Source organism: Caloenas nicobarica, chromosome 20 (assembly GCF_036013445.1).
Source record: "Caloenas nicobarica isolate bCalNic1 chromosome 20, bCalNic1.hap1, whole genome shotgun sequence".
Classification (NCBI taxonomy): Eukaryota; Metazoa; Chordata; class Aves; order Columbiformes; family Columbidae; genus Caloenas; species Caloenas nicobarica.
In genome coordinates, this window is record NC_088264.1 from 2735420 (window position 1) to 2754411 (window position 18992).

Below are 18992 nucleotides of genomic sequence, written 5' to 3' on the forward strand. Positions count from 1 at the left end.
GCTTTAACAAACGCTGGCAAAATGGCCAGATCCAGGATGCCGTTCCCCACAGCCAATTTCATAAAACTCCCGTGTGGACACTGAATCACGGCAGGTCCCACTGCATTTTTATTTGCTCACACACTTTGACCGTCTTCCCTGCACAGTTTGCCTTTTTTTCAGCAGGAAAACTGTCAAAATACCCGCTCCTGTTTTTCTATTTGAAGTTGGAATTAGATGGTAAAATTGGTCAAATGGTAAATAGTGAGGGGAAAAAAAAAAAAATCCTTGTTTCTTTACTTAAGTTAGAGAATTTTCCAAACATATTTGCTATTAGAGTTGGGGAGAAAAAAAAAAAAAAGAAAAGAAAAAAATTAAAAAAAAAAAAAAAAAAAAAAAACAACCACAGAGGTAGCGGCTGAATTCTACAAGTTCCAAAAACGACCTCATCCCTATGTAAAAATCTATATTTTAAACAATTAGCACAGACTTTTATGATCTTGCTTGTACAAGGATGATGTGCAAGAGGTGCAAAGGTGATGTGTATAATCGAAGGCAATTTCCATAAAATCCAAGAAGTAGCCAAGACTTGTGTTTTAAAGCCGGATTTTATATGAACACCTTAAAACAGCCAACCTGCAACTCAGCGAAAAGGCAGAGCTCCTTTTTCTTTTTGCTTTTCATTGCATTATGTAGAGGCAGTTTTAATAAATAATCAGCATTCAAAGGTCACTTCTATCAGCTTTCTTGACAGAATGTGGATTTTGGAAGGTTGAGTTCAAATCGTGTGTAAATAAATGTATAAAAGACAAAAAAAACCCTCTTGACTACAGTGGTTTATTATTTAGACTTTTGTTTCACCAGAGGAATTTAATCCTGATTACGCAGAAAACATGCTGTAAGTTGGGTTTTCCATAAGATACCTTCTCAAAAGCCCATTTAAAGGTACTCCTCAAAACAAGAGAATAAAAGCAAGGAGAAGTCACACAAGTGCAGCCTTAAAAACTAGCGCAGAAACATATCTCAGCTGAGATGCAAGTATTTCACTACTCTTCCCTCAATTAAAATGTTCCCTGTGTTATTCCAGTAACCACTGAGTAACAGCTGAAGTGGTAACTAGGATGATACTACACGCGGACTTTTATACCCAACAACAGTGCAACAGGTTAATTCCAATGTAATTACTGCAGTAACGAGAAATTATGTTAAACAGGGCAAGAGAGGTTGTTTCTGCGCCTTCAAAACCACACTGCAAGGTAGATACAACCAGGTGGAAGGGCGAGAAGAGCAGCGTGAAAGTCCCACGCAGCTTTCAAGTGATTTACTTCGATGCTCAGCACTCCAAACAATGTATTTTCTTAGTTCAGACAAGATCAGAGGCTTGTGAAACAAAGCCTGAGTAAGTCTTTCTACCACTTACCCCTTCCATCAAATTGTCATTTATTAAATGATACAAACTGTTCACTGCTTGACAGTGAAAACTCAAAAGCCTTAGTACTAAATGAGTAACTTGCTTTTTAAGTCTCTGCATTAGCTCCTTGCCATAAAAAAAATACAGTGACCTCTCGGAAACGCCTCTTGCAGTCCAGCAACCCACTGGCCCGGCTCACACCTGGATGGGGAGGGAGGGAGGGAGGAGGAAGGCTGGGCTTAGCTAAACCTCTCCTAATCCACCTTGTTCTCCTGCTGAAGCAGCTCAGGACTGCAGCGTGTTCCCACTACTCAGAAGGGAAAAAACTTCCTTCCAGTTAAGATTCTGTGATTCTACACAGCGTCTCCACTTTTTTTTTAGGTAACTAATTGCCCTGACCTGGCAATTTGCATTTTCAAATTCATGGAAGGTTTGAGAAATCAGTATCAATCCAGGCAAAGGCAAGTTTTTTAGAATCATTTGCCTACTCAGATGAAAATAATCTTCAAGCCTCTTATGCAGCTGATGGAACCAAGCTTCATATCCTGGCATGTTCCAGCCGATTCATATCCATATAATGGGAACATCAAAGAAAATATTTACCTGTCTTTTATTATCCACTTCAGATTTATTTTAAAAAGCATTATGGCATTTTAAGAACATCACAGAACCTGGCTTTACAAGCCCTCAACTCCACAAATTCAGGTAGAAACCTTTCATGAGCCAGAAACTTTACCGTGTAGAACTGTAAAGCCCGCACGACACTCATTTTTAGATTAATATTTTCAAGGCCTTTAACTCAGCTGTACAACAACTGAACTATAAAAAAGCTTCCTAAAATGGAAACAGCATTTGCAATTTTCAGTTTGTTTCTCTTTTTTTTTTTTTTCCTAACTGTACTTCCAAATGGCTGAGTAACACCCAATGGCTTAATTTATGTGTTTAATAACGATGGGCCACAACGTAGCGCGACGGCAGAGCTGCTGGTTCTCATGGTACAGCCCCATCGCTCGAACTGCCTTGAGAGTCGCAGGGTTTGTTCCTTCGCCGATTTAACCACGTTTCTCACAATAAGGTGTTCCGTTTCAACAAGTACCTCGCCAAAAGAGATTTTCAGTTCTAACCAAATTCATTTAAATGCAACCTCATGCTCTAACCCCCACTCACCTTCCTTATGCCCCTCCTACAGTGGGAATTTTTATTTCTCCAAAGGATTTCTCTGATGGTAGTTTGGTTATTATTGTCTCAAAATACTGTCTCAAAACCCATCTGACGTGGTCAGTAATTAGCTTACCGATATATCTCTTGTGAAACACACTCGTAAAGCTCCTCAGCAGTGAATTTTATACTGCTGTTTATCTAAAACAGAAGAACAAAGCATCAACGTAGCAATTTACCAAGTATCGCATTCCGATTACAGTTAGACAGCTGGTATAAGAGATCTGGTTAATGTATCACCGAACAGGCTCTCAAGTTGAGACGGTACATTAAAAAGTCATGCTATAGATTCAAATATTACAAATTAACAATCATTATTGGATATAATGGGAGTGATAGGTATCACACTCCAGCTCCATTTTCTAATAATTTCTGTACAAATCTAACACACCTTAATTCATTCTTCCTCCCCTCTCGATTTGCCCTACAGTTCTATTGCAAATGAAGTTCTGACTCGTGTTAATTCCATAGACAGAGTCACCCTATACGTAGAGGCCCAAAACCCAAATATTTTTTCACGTATAGAGAGGACCGGAATCTGAAATATGTCATATACTAAATGGAAAAATACCTCTATTCTACTGCAAATATTCATTTCAGCACAAGTCAGTTAAAACTTCATCAATAACTGGTTATTTCAATTTCTCTTTTTTGTTTTCTGTGAACTGCAGCCAATATTCTCCATAGAACTACCTCATACAAAGTACTCGCTCGCTTCTTAAAATGATGTTTTGGTGCCTTCAGCCTCAGGGTTTTTCGCTCCCCAGAGCGAGTCGTTCACAACATGAGTGCTCAGAGAACTCAACTCAAATACCAGTAGAGATTCAAACAACTTTGGGTAGGTGCCAATCAAAAAAAACCCCAAAAAAACCCAAAAAAACCCCTATATTTTTATGTCCAACAGCTAATAAAAAAGAGCAATTCTTCAAAATTCTAGCTCAGTGGAAACACAATGACAAGACAGTTAACTTCATAGTTACTTTAAATAAAAAACCTGTAACCGAAGTGTATTTGACAAAACATTAAAGAAACCTTCATACCTCGTTGCTTATGAGGAAGTTATAGAGGGTCCAAATATCTTGGAAACTACTGGTTGGGGCCAAAATTCTGAAAGAGAAGAGTTTGGGGATTTTTGGGTTTTAAGCAAATATAAAAGGATTCTATGGATGAGTTAAAATACTCAGAAGTGCTTCACCAACAAGAAAAAACAAAAAAATTTCTTTAACAAAAAAGAAACTTCTGATCTTTGAAGAATTATCCCTTCCACCCATCCCTTTCCCCTCCTCTAAAAGAATTAAACGAGCTTATTCTTTCTGTACGGACTTTCTGCAAAGGTTTTTCCTAATTAAAAACTCAACTGTTGGTTTTCTGAGCAATTTCGCTATATAGAGGAGGAGGAAAGCAGCAATAATTAAAAGCCTTTTGTTTCCCATAAGCAGAGCCCGCCGGATGAACGCGGAGCAGCAGCGAAGCGACACGCAACGCTAAACCTTCCCGCACCAGCTAAAGCTTTAACTCATTCCCTCCGCCATTCCAACTTACAGCTCAAATGCGACAATTTCCACACCGGTTTTGCTACTTCTCCTAATAACCAACTCCCACTCAATATTGAGAAGTGAAAATAGGGTTTGACAGCTGAAGGAAGGTATTTTATGATCCATCAGGGAAGCAATTATCTCAAAAATTAATTATCCTGATCTATTTAAGCACGTATAATTTAGCTATTCCTCAGTGTAACCTAATTTGCATCTGCTAGGAAAATACGGAACCCTCTGAAACATTACAAGATGTACATTAAAATCTACATTAAAAACCCCGTAACACTTTACATACATTAAGAAATACTCATAAAATTGTGCCTCATGTTAAGTTTTAAGTATGTAAATAATGATTAAGAAAATGACCGCATTTGGTAAAAAAAAAAAAAAAAAAGAAAAAGAAAAAAAAATCTTCCTTTTGGAAGTTCTATCTACTTTCCCATGAGAAAGTGCCCAAATTCTCCCCTCCTTCCCTGTGCAAGCTGTAAGCCTTTATAAATGAATTCATTACAAATTGGAAAACAGAGAGTAAGTTAAAAATCCATGTTAAAAAAGACACTGTACTTTCAACAAGGTGGAAGACTGCGCCACACCACAGGATTTATCATCAGTAGCAAGCCCGCTGCTTATTTTCATCCTGATTTTTCCATCGGAATTATCACTCTAACAAAAATCAGTCACACATTCTTTCCTCCTTCATAAAAAGATGCACCCTAAATCTTTTTCTTCTTAAACCAAACTGCTTAACCTGCCAACTAAAAAGAAAAAACAACCAGAACCAATTGGCTCGTTTTTCCTAAAAATCCCTCCAAGCGAAAAGCTGTCACCGGCTTTGACAGCGTCAAGCGCTGGCAGCGACAATTTGGCAAACGCCCCTGGAAACGCCGGGAATTTTGGCAGCCCGGAGCCCATCGCAGCCACGATTCCCACCAAGCGGCTCCATCCGCACGGGACAACGCGGCGGATTTAGCTGTTGCACCGTGTCGGCAACATAAATAAAGGAGTATAACCCGGCCTGGGAAAGCGCGGATTCCTGTTGCTGATGATTTTTGGTACCGTTCTGCCTTCTGTTTCATGCCAAAAGGAGGAAAGCTCGCGGGGTTGTTTTCCTAAAGCGGAATGCAGAACTGTACTAAACATAAAAGGGAAGATTTGACTATTAACTTCACCTGAAGGCCATTACATGTTGCCACACAATATCTTGGGGCAAAATCACGGTATTTTTCTTGCTGCGTCAAGGACATATATGGAAGGATGTATAAGTAAAGCAGCTGCTGCGGGAAACCCAGCCAGGTACGTTTTCTATAGGAAGGATGGAGCGGGGGTGAAGGGCGGCTGGTGAGAGAAGGAAGAGCTGGAATAATTATGGGCTTCTTGATTCTGTGGAAGAAAAACGTATGTACAAGCTACGTAAAGGTCAAGGAAAAGCCTGAGAGCAAAGTGGGAGGCAGGATTATTAAATCGGTGCTGCCGTTCCCTTTGACACAGAGATGAGGGATGTGGGTTAGTCCCAGGGTTGGGTTAAGGGTTGGAATCGATGACGTTGGTCTTTTCCAATTAAAACGATTCTGTGATTCTACACGGCGTCTCCGCAGGGCTGCTGCTGTCGGCCTGACTTCCAGCTTCCCCGGGCCAAGAAGCGACTAGAAAGTTCAGCTTTCACTCCACTGTTCTCAGCGAGGCTACACTTAAAACCAGCTTGAAAGTCATTTTCAAAGCACTATTAGACTGTAATTCCCAGGTCATTTTTAGAGCCCTGGTTTTGCAAAGACCTTTATTTGTGTCGTGTGATTTCAGCCAACACGCCACCCACATTCCCTTTCCTTTCACAAACCGAACGCCACAAAAGCACCAGCATCGCACACACATTGTATTTGATCTTTTCTCACTGAAGAGAGCACTTTTCAATGATTACTAGAGAAAAGAAACAATTTATTAAAATTTCTGAGCCTTGACACCACTCAGCATGCCGCAGACATAGTCCACTGATGCTTCCCAGTCTATGCACTCAGACCCTCACCACTCATTGCATTCATTTCTTCATACATAAAATTTAAAAATCATTTCTGTGCTGCTGACCACAGTGTACTAACAAACTGCTAACACGATCGGTTTAGCTCACTGTGCGTTACCAGACCTCAGGTGGATGGACAAACCGGCCACGCTTCCAGTTCTTTGGTAAAAAAAGAAACTAAAATGTAAGTAAAGAAGCATACAAGCAACTTAACGTTAAATCCTGTAACTTATTTTATGGAGTTTGCTTGGATTATCACAGCAATTGCTTCTGAGTTTATAAGGTGACATGAGAAGCCTGACATTTGGCTCAAAGCTTTACAATATCTTCAAATAAAAGACATTTGTTGTTTTCAAGGAGGAACCATCGCTACTCATGGAGTACTGAAAAGAAGTCGGGGAGAGAAGAGCTTGTGCAGTAACTTCCCCCACAAATTCTTACCAGGTCGGCATTCATAAAACACGCTTATTGCTGCTTTCAACTAACAAGGAACTGGAATACAGCTCCAATCTTGGAATATATTTTTCTATAGAAAATTCCAACACATTCCTGTCTGCAGGGCATTGATTTCACACCACCGCTGCTGTCATCTGATGTTTCTTTCATGTCCTGTAGCCACCATTCTGTATTACGGGAAATAGAACTTTTACAAGCTGTACACTGGGAACCCGACCACGTTTGTATGCACATCGACTCTGCATCTTTTATTTCACTAAATCAAGTTGATCTCATTTCCATCCAAGCTTCTCAGTGAAAAAAAAGTCTGCCTCAGCTACAGAACTATGTCTACAGAACACCCTTTAAATTAATGATACATGAAGCAAATGGGCTCTTATGCAAAACTCTTCTACTGAGAACCTGAACCTCGGTATTGTGACCTCTGCACTATTAACCACTGCTTTTTATTTTATCTCAACGTGACATGAAACGGATTCAAAAGCAGAGGGTGGAAACCCACTGAGTCACTTTGCCTTTCCTGTCAGCACAGCCATGCAAAACCAAACCACAAACAGCCCCACGTTACGTACTTCAACTCTTCATTAATCCAAACATCATGCTCTGAGCAATGTGTTGATCAAGCTAAAAGCTACAGTAGGGTTGTGTGCAGTTTTCTGAAAATATTTAGTACGTGAGGTAGAGAACAGCATGTCATAGAAAGACACAAAAAGTGAGTATGGGTATCAGCTACAAAATAGAGGTTAGATATTGTTAGATATTGGAGAAAGTGTCAGACTAATGATTTCTATCTTTTAAGCAACAGGGCTTCCCAAACTATTTGGTACATTGCTTTAGCCTGTCACTGCTCTGATGCCCAACGCATGCACAGGGTGGAAGATACGATAATCAAGAATGGAAGTGACAGGAAAACAGCTCACGATCTGGTTCCTCACTTGTGCACAGGGAAGACCCGGGAAATAAGGAAAGCCTATTTGGAAAGGATTGGAAAATTAACTTATCAAATAGAAGAAAAATTAACAAACAAACAAACAACCCCCCCCCCCACAAAGCAATGTGGCAGTGAAAGCAGCTCAGTCTGCCGGCTGCTCACAAACACTGAAAAACTTGGCAACGACAAGTGAAGGATGTGGATAAATTCATGCCCGACTCTGCGCGAATTGCTCTCAAATCTGGCTGAATTCCTGTACCTCGGCATTTGTCGCACCGAGCCATTCCTCTTTACCAGCTCTATGTAATCGCCCGTGCCGTCAGACCGATAAGACTGTCATAAAGCGTTAATTCAATAAATCCGTGTGGTTCATCAAAAAGGCGTATGACTGAACTGCGAAAGTCAACGTGACCCATTAAAAGCCCCATTTAACCTCATTGCTGGAAGATCAGGGAAACAAAAGAGATGAGAAATGGCAAAACAAAGATTCTAAGTGGCTTATCAACCATTGCTCGTTACGCAGCACTGCAATAAGGGGTTCAAACTGCTGTTACAATGATCTACACACGCCAGAGTTTCATTCAACACCAACCTAGGGAGAAATCAAGGGGATTCTTCCCAAAAATCAATTCAAGTTCATGCTGGCTTCCATTGTGGAAGTAGTTCGGATGCCAAATCCTGGCCCGCTTTGTCCAGGTGCCGGTTCTCCAACTTTTCAAGGTCAGAAAGGACCGTGGCTTTTACAACACTAACTCATTTATTCCCATTTTTCTGGTTTTCAGACTGCTCTAAAGGTAACAAGGCTTAAGCAGCTGCCACAGCAACATCTCTGCCCTGCGCCTTTTTAAGCGGTGGCCAGTTTCGGCTGTATTTAAGAGAGGCAGAGGTCTTGAAACTCTTTAATTCCGTACAGTTCTCATTAAATTATGCAGAAAGGTAAAGGACACACGTGGACCCTGGCAGCAGAGAAAGCTGTAGGTAAATTCAAATGTAACAGGAGATGGCAAACAATCCATGTAGGAAATGCTGCAACTAGGAGAAAATGGTGGCAGTCTGACTGCGTGTGGTCAAAACACTCCACCAAGTTAATTCAAAAACATATTCGATCCAGTCATTAGTTCTAATACACGAACGCTCTGTTGCACTACTGAGATGATCTTAAAAATTATACTTTTAATTTATAAATGTTTACAAGAGTCGTCACCTAAATCAGTGCTTTCCAAACACATAATCATTGGGAATTGGACAGAAATGCCATTTAGGTAATATAAGCAGAATTCAGGCCACTTACTGCAGTAACGGATAAATATTTTCACAGCCAACATTATATTAGTATAAATATGTATGAGTATTATACCCAAGAATATATGCTGTAAATTGTGAGTGATTTTGAAGTTGGCAGATGAACAAAAAAAATATTTCCCAGTGAATAGATTAAAAAAAAAAAAAACCAAACTAGAAATAATTACGTCAACTCAAAGATGAAACGTTCTTTTTCTTTTCTGTTAACAAGGATTTCTTATCTAAAAGTAACTTGGGTAGGAAACATGAGGACAGGTAAAATTCCCTGCGGGTGCATAGACACCCTAGAATCAGAATTTCAGTGAGTTAAAAGAGAAACACAAATAAAGCGGAGAGAAGTTACGATGTAACCGAAGTACAGAGTCAAATATATCTCAGTTATCTATAGCCTCCCAGCAATACCCTGCAAGGCATTCTGCACTTCTTAGAAAGAGTTAATTATCTGTGCTAATTACTGAAATTTCTCTCTAAGATGGACCCAAACATCTTCCAGCAGAATCAGTGGAAGAATTTCGACAAGCGATGAAAAATTTAGGACAACCTTAAGTTGTAGAAATAGTTCTGTTGCCTCAAAGAGCTACTTAAAAACTAAGAAATTACTTTAAAGCTAATTATTTTAATTTATGTTAAAGATCTTATTTAAGAGACCTTAAATTAGGTCCCCTAATTAACTAGTTCCAAATAGTACCCAGCCCAAATAATACACGACATAAATACAAACTGCCACTAAAACCAGTCAGAAATATTATTAAATCCAAAAGTATTTAAAAACATGCCACGGTTTTAAAGTTTGACTTGAAATAGGTATATTTGTTCATTCCTAGTCAATGTAATATATGTCAACATATATTATACCCATGAAATAGCGCTTTTTCCCCTTCCTTTTTTAATATCTGTATTTGTCACAAACATGTTCTGTTCACCAAGTCCTAACAGCTGCAGCAGTGCCACTACTGTAGTATTTTTATTGTTACGAGGAAGGGTATTGTTACACGTTTATCCCAAGAAGTGTAATTGCACTTTTCTAATTGTCTTGAACAATCTGAAAATCTGAACTTTCAGCGTAACTTCTTTGTAAAACTTCAGAACTTTCACAAGACAGTTGCTCTCTCCTTTCTTCTGGACAGCAAGGAATAGAAGGGAACACAGAAACCACTTGTATTTTATCACTAAAAGCTGTATTACCTCCAAATATTCAAGCTAGGACTTTTTTGCTACTTTTTCTCCAGGTGCCTCCTTCTCTGCAATGACACCATTGGATTAAGTCTAAGTCACTAAAAGGAATTTTTTCTAAATAAATAAATCAAGAAAAATTAATATACTCTGAGTTCAGTTTTAGAAAGGCTGAGCGACCTGGGCCAAATGAGCCTCTCTCTTGCTTTTGAAAACTTCAGACTTCTTGTTCTAATGCTCTGTAATACAGATAAACATACAATGATTCATAAATATGGCTTCTGACCCTCCAGAAAACCTACTCAGAAGTCTCAAAATAACTTAAATACCTACACTCAAGACTGAAACAGATGGTGACATGCTACAGTCTCTCTGAATTTCTTGCTCCGTGATGCCTCCTACTGCAGATCTGCAGAACAAACTCAGGGCAGGCATTGGGAAATGCAACCCTGTAAGGAAATTACTCCTCTCCGAGCATCATCCCGGTTGCATAAATAACGTTCAGCAGTAGAAAAGAAAACTTTAAGTATGAAAGGAATTTTTAAAGCCATTTCATAAATGTTATTGAGTGTCATGGTACAGAAAACAGCCTCTTCATTTCAGATAAAATCAAATGACAGAATTCTGTTTATCTTTGCTTCAGATATTCCTATGGCTCTGAGAAAGTACATCTTTTGTAAAATAGATTTTTCTGATATATTGTTAGACCCTTGTATTTTTACATTTTTACATTTTTCCTCATAAGGGGAAATACAGGAGGCAAACAGCTTTCACTGAAAGGTTTTGAAGAAATGTCTGCTGTTACAGCCACACAAAGTGTTAATGAAACACCTCTGCAACACAGAAATAATGATCTTGAATCACCATATTCCCATTAAATGTCATCCACCACATATATAAACTGATAGCCACAGGATTTTTTTGTAAGAACTTTAGGACTGCAATGAAAAGAACTAAGTTGAGCAGTAACCTGCTTTATTAAAGCAATTTCTTCAGGAAAAAAACCTGACATTGCCACTACTAAAGTCTAATCTCAACTGGGAATACTAAAGCAATCAGCAATGAAAATTAATCAATCACTGCCAAGCTGCTCTAGCTCACAACTCTACCCATATTTTTCTGTTTCTGTTTTCATACTATTTAGACCATTTATCTTTGAAAGACAGTTATTTGAGTAGATTTGTTCCACTATTTGTGTGCTGGACAGAAAAAAATCAGGCCTACAACTTATTGATGCAGGATGGTCTTTCCTGCTCATGTGAACACACCACTTCACGCGAGTGTACCTTGACGCTTGTTTGGGGCCTACAGAACAGACATATTTCTGAAACACTTTAACTCAAGAAATATTCTTTTGACCATAATAATTAAAAAAAGGCAATGAAAACTTATTTGGGAGTGGTGACAAGTGAAGCAAACGTTTGCATGTTTTATCATATTTTTTTATATATATAAAAAAAATAAATAGCAGCTACAGATGAAAATGAGCTCAAGTCCCAAGTGACAGGTTTTTGAAGGGCCTTGACAGGTCAGACCTCACGCCTTCCAACCGGGATAACCACACATCCATACTCGGCAGGACCGTTGTGATAACTGTAGCATAAGGACTGTGATCCATCAGAAAAGACTGTAATGAACCTCAATAAGGACTGATAATGCAAGTTTAAAAGCTCACTACTATGGTAGAACAATAAAAAAACCCACTTATTGGAAAAAAAAGTATATGCTTATTAGATAATCTCTAACAAAGCTATAACAGCCTGTGGCAGAAATGTAACTTAACTCAACATTTACCTAAAAGGTAGATTGTTAACGTACAGGGCAAGCTCGATTGTTTAGATGCATCTCTTTCACCATTTTCTAACCTATCTGCATTGTTAATATGCAAAAGAAGTGTGTAAAGTGGTGTGTTTTCCCAAATCAAATTGTTCCAGCCACTTGGATTCACAGCCCGTCTCACGTGAGGATGCTCACGACACTTACTGGCACTTTAACCACAATTACAAACAAGTTCCTAAAAACACTCGTTAAAGTAAATGGGAAACTGAGAAACTCCACAATCATAAGAATGACAATTTAAAGTATTCTTCCTGTGGCTCTTGCTGTCAGTGAATAAACTTCATTGCTATAAAAAAAAGGACTAAGCTAACACTACACGGGAGATACTTTATTCTTTCCAAAGAATCATTTCTATTATTCTGTACTCTTTAAAAAAAGGGAGAAGGAACACAGAAGGAACATTATCCTTCCTAAACTGATGAGTCCAGCTGATTTATTGTCACTGTTACTGCTGCAATATAGGTTTTGACTCATAAAGAACACTCTAGAACCGGTTAACAGTGAAGTCCCCAAACTTTATGTCCTTCACTCTATCAGAAATTTGCCCCAGTTCCCGTGGGCCTCGCATTTGAGAAACAAACGTTCTGAATTATTCAATGCTCTTGCCATCAGAGCTAAGGTATTAGTTCATCATGTCATAGCTCCGGTGACACTCTGAGCAAAGTCCCAAGTCATAAAAGAGAAAATGCACTGCGAGAGATCTATGCGCCTGCAACCATTTCTTATGCTTTTGCTACCAGAAACGGTTCTAGGTAGCCTCGATATCAAGATTTTTACTAAAAAATCATGTAACTCAGCAACACATAATAAATTGCGAATTCATGGGGTTTATGACTTCATGTGACTGTTACTATCACTATCTTAAATGCTTACCTACTAATTCCTTCACGGATATCATTCACAGCTGCCAATAGTTTCTGCAGACCTAAAAAAGCTTCTTCAAACGAAGACTTTGCAGTCACAGCTACTGCGTTGGGGTCCAACTTTTGGAAAATTTCAATACTAACAGTCAAAAGAAAAAAAAAGAGACATTGAAAAGCAGTCAAAAAATCCTCAAAATTCACAGAAACCCATTATCTATTGTATGCATTGTACTTCGACTACTAAACAAAATCTTAGAATAAGTCTTAGAATAAATGGCAGAAAGAGCATCCCCTACAACTGTACTTCTGTTTAAAATTTTCCTCGGTGACTGTATTCTTTAACAGTATTTATCACTAATCTTCCCTTGAGAATGAAAGAGTCTCTTCATGCACGGCCTGAGTAAGCCTCTCTTAGAAGAGCATTCTTAGGTTAAAGAAACAAAGAAACAAAGTATTAGTTATTATCATACGATATATATTAGTTATAATATAGTGGTTTCCAGCAATTTTCCAAGCAGCTTCATTTTCCAGATTTACTGGAAGGGGCTCGACATTTTCCCTGCAATGGTTGCGTTGGGACCATGCGCTGCAGCGTACTCATGAAGAATTATCCCTAGTACGATTTTCTTGACATGAACAAGAAGAATGTGAAGTGAGCTTTGATTCTAAGATTTTATCCTCTTTTCACAGCAGGTGGCGAGAGCCAACAGTTCAGTTGGATTTTCATTATAAAATGGTACATTTGAAAGGGCTTCTCCTCGATGCCTGTATGAAATCTTCAAATTCACAATTACTATCCCAGCAAGAAAACCGTTAAGATTGTTCTCTGGTTCAGATCCTCAACTGACCTGAACACCACACCAAGTCAACTCGAAACTAGCTTCAATTCGGATTAATTTGCACTGGTGCAAACCAAGAGAAGTTGCTGGTGCAGCTCCATAGTACATTCAAATGCCAGCGTAGAAGTTGCCATTACTGTTTATTAAGTCCTTTATTACCGTTTATTAAGTCCTTAATAGACCACCAAAAATAGAGTTCCTTTCTGCTTGACGTAACTCAGTCTCTCTTTTGAAAAGATTTCAGGTCAAGACTACAAAAAGGAAACGCAGTATCTATTCAGATTCTGTGATAGCATCCAAAAGTATGGCATCTCAGTGATGTTCCAGCAGATTTTTCAAAAATAATCAAAATAAAAACAACGGTAAAACAACCGGACAGAGAGCGGTTTAATTTCACGCAATTTTGAGACGATATAAGAAAGGAAATTCATCACTAGATTCTGCATGTGGATTTTACAGAGTGAGGGAGTTCGCTTACCAAGAAAACTTATATTTCAAATTGATTAAAGTTTCAAAAAAAAAAGTAAACAATTTTGCATAGTATACCTCCACAGGATTTGGAAAGAAAATACCCACAAGAAAACTTAAAATTTGAGTGCCTCTTTTTTATAAATAAAGATGAGATCTGTCACTCTTACAGAGTTTTCAACATCGTTCTCTAAGGCAACTTATTTCAGCCACTATCCAGAAAAAGAGCAGCAGACTAGAGAGATCACTGACTGCACCCACGTAACAATTCGCACGCTCCTAACTTCTCTGTGTGACAAGTTGTGTGATTTTTTTGGTCAATTTTAAGTAATCACTAATAGCTTCTTCTCTAAACTAGGGGGAAAAAAGCCATTTCTAAAGCGCGTTTGGAAATTATGTAAGGTTATGAAGAAGTTCAAATTTCTTTAGTTTTCCGTACCTGTACAAGTTCATTGTATTCCACACACCTTCAAGGACTGACCAGATTTCCTGGTGCCTGTTTTCTTGAGCCACATGAAAGCTTGGATGTAACTTTTTTTCTTCTTCACAGTTTTGAAGATTTGGTGTCGTGGCTTCCATTTTTTCACATGTAGCATTTTCTGAAACGACCATGATGTCTTCTGATAAATCCTGCTCACAGTCTGACCTCACCTTATAAAACAGTTCAGCAAACAAATAATGAATGTGTTTGGTTCCCAACTTAAGAAAACTTGAACACTTCAACATAAAGGCAGATATTTGCTACATGAAAAAAAAAGTTAAATTTTGAAAACACCCTAGCAACAACATTTCCTGCAATATTTTTTTTTTAAATTATGGGCATAATTTAGAAATCTAAGCAAGGTTTGCAATATGAACATGGAGAAACGTCAAGAAGACGTTAGGTGAACCAATACTAAAGCTCCCCGTACCTCTGTAAGCGTTTGGTGCAGCTTATTCACTTCAGCGTAAGCCTGGGGAAGAACGCCGTTATAGTCTGACCTTGAACTGAAAGCATGGAACAATTTTTTGGATTCCTGGAGCAAGATGGCTGCTGTTGAGGAGTCAACTGTTTTACCTGATATTTAGAAATTAATACAGAAAATAGAAAAAAAAAACGTTAGGAGTTATCAGTTGTAGCATTTTATACGTTTAATACGCAGTTTAATACGCAAATATCTGGAATAATTGAAGCACATAAAAAGCCTTGGAAAAGGTTCAGGAGCATTAAATGAAACAGTCTCAAGAGAAACATGTGCGAGGTTAAGACTTCTCTCTTCTTCATCAAGTCTTCCAAATTTATCCCAGGATCTGGCAAGAGGATCAACTGGCATATCTGAAATAATTCTGTAGAACAGCAATAGCCCAAAAGAGGGATATCTGTCAAAATCAAGTTCTTAAAGACATCTTTAAATAAATGAAAGGGTTGGGATTTTTTTTGTTGTTTGTTTGTTTTGCAAACAAACCTCCCTGCCCTCATCTATTACGTTAATTACTCTTAACTCCCCTGTAATTTATTTGGCAAATGCAGATCATTTTGCCACACATAACATTGTGGATCAATACAAAAGTAGATAAGACTGACCAAGGTATGGCTCCACATAATCTTAAACGAACAAAAAAGCAGAAAAGAACATGTCATTATTTGAACACAGAAAGCACGCACTTTTTCAAAGTATCTACTTCTGTAACTACTAAAACCAGAACATTGAAGGTTTTTACAAGTTTATAGTTTACATTCTCAGAGATTCTTACCTGTACAAAGGTGTTTATAGAGACATTCGACGGTTGAAAGTAAATTCCTTGGCACAACGTAACCAAAAACAGCCATCCAGTGTTTCTTATAACACTTCAGCAAGTTTGCTAGCGTCCATGGTGGCTTCAGATACAGTATCTGAAAGATAATACATTATAAATTCAAATATAGACATATTCCTATGCATATTCCTATGCATTTCACAACTGCTCTGTTCTTCAATAACATTATGATTTATGCTTGCTGAAGTAGAATTTCAATCATTCCTCAGAAATAAGGTTATATGCAGATTTAACAAGTTTATCTATAAATAAAATATTTGATTCAACAGCATCATGGGTTAAATAGAGATGCTTATGTAGAACTGTTTAGTGTACAATAATAATCTTTCAATATTTTCGTGATTTTTGGTTCCCTTTTTCCTCAAACACACCAAATACTCTTGAGCTATCTCTTAAAGTTATTTAATGTGTTACTTGTGCACAAATCCAGAACAACAGTAAATATGCCTTTGATTATCTAGTGTTGTTAAAAAAGTAAACGCATCTCTCCTAGCTGTGACTACGTATACATGAAATAGTATACGCGTATTGTAATAAAATTTAAATTTATTACCACCAAGTGAAACCAGAGTTTGAAAATATGTTAACAGAAATTAATTAAGCTCACCAGAGTGCCTCAAAGCTTATCAGATAATCAAAGTTCTATCTTGTGGAACAACACTCATCTTGTGCAGATTTATTTTTTTTAAAGCCACAGAAGCTTGTCCGCAATAAATTCAAACTTCTAACTAGCCCTTACCAGCTATGAAATGGAATCTACACCATAGCATGGATAATTTGAAAGTGCCTTGTACACAAGTATTTATTTTCTGTTAACAACACTTCTGAAAGAGTGAGTGTTTGGAGCTTCTCATTAACACCCTTGTAATTCTATATCTGTATTATAACCAACGGAGCTGTGAACAATTTTATCCGCATGATATCTAAAAACAGCTGTCCTGAAGGGGAAGAAGCGCCTGCAACAACAGTGCCTCAATATCATAAAACGTGACAGAAAAATTTCTGGAAGGACGTATTTACAATGCAGTGATTTAACCACACTAGAAAAGCTGAAACAGAAAATTAATGCAACTAATACAAAGAGTTCCCAAAATTCACACTGAACAGCCGGCACCTCTGTTACCTTTTTATTAAAATACTACTCAAATACTGCACAGTCATTACTGGTCAAATAGAATAATCTTGTTATCAAATGAAATAGTAAAATTGAACACTTGGCTGTTCACTGTTTCTGAACCGTTAGATTAGTAAACTAGGTGACTTAGCTGTTTGGCTTAGCACAGGTACTAATACCATTAAAATACCAAGGTCACTTAAACCTCTTAATACTTGAGACATCAAGCAAGATGACAAAAGAAACCACCTCCATCCATAGGTTTCCAAATGCAATTTTCATTTCAGTCTCCAAAATACGAGATAAAGCTTCTCCTAAGATCTTTTCAAGGTCTGGAAGCGTATTTGGGAATCGCGCAGTAAGACTAGCGTCACCTCTTTCTGTTTTCTCCAATTCTGCATCTGTCGAACCAATGATAACAACAGGTACTCATTGCAAATGTTTCTGTATCTAATTTAAATTGATAGCACACAAATAACTCGTTCCCATAACTAAAGACAGACAGCACTCACACTTTATGTTATAAATCAGGTGGGCTACATCTAATTACATTTCAAGTATTTCTAGTTACACTCACTTGTACTGTGGGTATTTTTAATTATGAGCTACCAACCAAAAAGATTTATTTCCCCAGAGCAACATTCATTTGTTATCTTACTCCAGATTTCTTTTTTTCCTTAAATAACTTAGATTATATACAGGCAGTGGGGTTATCAGCAAATATAAGAAGATCACTTCTTAATACTGTAAGCTATATTTATAGCTTTGGAAAAAATGAACAGGCAACCCAAGGATCGAGTTCTACTCTTTGGGATGCAAGTAAAAGTATTAGCGTAGTATGTACGGGTGTGATCGCAGCACACTGAATATTACAACTGCTAAGAACAGGACCCAAACTAAATCATCTGGAAAAAAAATATTTTCAGTCATAAGAAGTTCAGGACACTTTTCAGATGATTATAAACACAGAACATTTATGTTGTGATTTTCTATAAAAGAAAAATAAGTTGTATTTTAATTTCCTAGAACTCTACAAGACAGATGTTTTAATAAGGCTCTCAAACTGTTAGAAAGCCATTGATCTTTGAAAATAAAACAATCTGTCCCCCCGCCCTGACATTCCTAAGGATTACAAGTATCTGAAAAATGAAATTAGAGTAGAAACTACATAGAAAACATACTTCCACTCTTACACTGATTGTTACGTGTCTCAAAAGCCACCGCATGTGTCTGTGCACATTAAACAAACGTACCACACTTTGACTGTTGCAGCTCAGCACAGTTCTGGTGCCTGTTCACGTTCAGATTCCGCAGAGCAGTAACCAAGTCAGCTTTGCAGAATGCCTTGACCTCACTCACAATGGCTTTATTACATAAATTTTTATCATCCCTAGGAGAAGAAAATTAATTGTTGACATAAAACTGACATTATTGCAAAGTAATAAAACCAACACAAGGAAAACTTTGTCTTCAGTAAGCTTATCTTGTGAGCCTCATTATATATGAAGTTTTCTTTCTCAAGAAATTAGAAACAGTTCAAAAAAATTAAACCAGAAAATTAACTAAAGCGGCTATTCTGAAAAAAATAAAAACATACTGAAAAATGCTTCAGGTTCTAGTTCTGCTTTAAGAAAAAATGAATATAAATACTACAGCAATGAAACCTAGCTGCTATGACTTTGGAATGCAAACAAGGCAATGATCTAAGACAGTAATATCTGATTTGATTGCTACAATTAATCCTTGTTTTTATCACCTTTTTTTTGTGTTCTATTGGCCAAATAATTGTCCCAAAAGCCTCCTTGAGTTACACACTGCTCTAGCAGAACTACTATAAGGACGCAGTACAAAGTTGGACCAAGTACTTTCTCGAAATTTTCCATTGCTTACAATGATAAAGGATAAAGGGATTTTTGGATGAAAAGCACTTCTGAGGTCAGCTCCTGTTCTTTACTCAGAGAAACCCCAAATCATTATCAGTAGTCCTACCAATGGTGCGACTGAAATAGTCTTTTCACAGCAACCCAACCCACACACGCCACCTTACACA

At 37.8% G+C, this 18992-nt stretch overlaps 1 protein-coding gene across 3 annotated transcripts in view; it reads right to left on the minus strand.

Moving 5' to 3' along the window:
* Window positions 1-18992, minus strand: part of SWT1 (SWT1 RNA endoribonuclease homolog) — a 31041-nt gene that overhangs the window by 1588 nt on the left and 10461 nt on the right. For 2 of the 3 annotated variants that reach the window (XM_065648921.1, XM_065648922.1), the window contains exons 11-18: window positions 18196-18332; window positions 17192-17343; window positions 15766-15904; window positions 14943-15088; window positions 14471-14682; window positions 12735-12863; window positions 3649-3715; window positions 2685-2749 (exon numbers count right to left, since the gene is read on the minus strand). In XM_065648921.1, the coding sequence (XP_065504993.1) occupies window positions 2685-2749; window positions 3649-3715; window positions 12735-12863; window positions 14471-14682; window positions 14943-15088; window positions 15766-15904; window positions 17192-17343; window positions 18196-18332 (1047 nt within the window). Of the gene's footprint in view, window positions 1-2684; window positions 2750-3648; window positions 3716-12734; window positions 12864-14470; window positions 14683-14942; window positions 15089-15765; window positions 15905-17191; window positions 17344-18195; window positions 18333-18992 lie in introns of those variants that run through there. The other variant, XM_065648923.1, reaches the window with a different exon arrangement.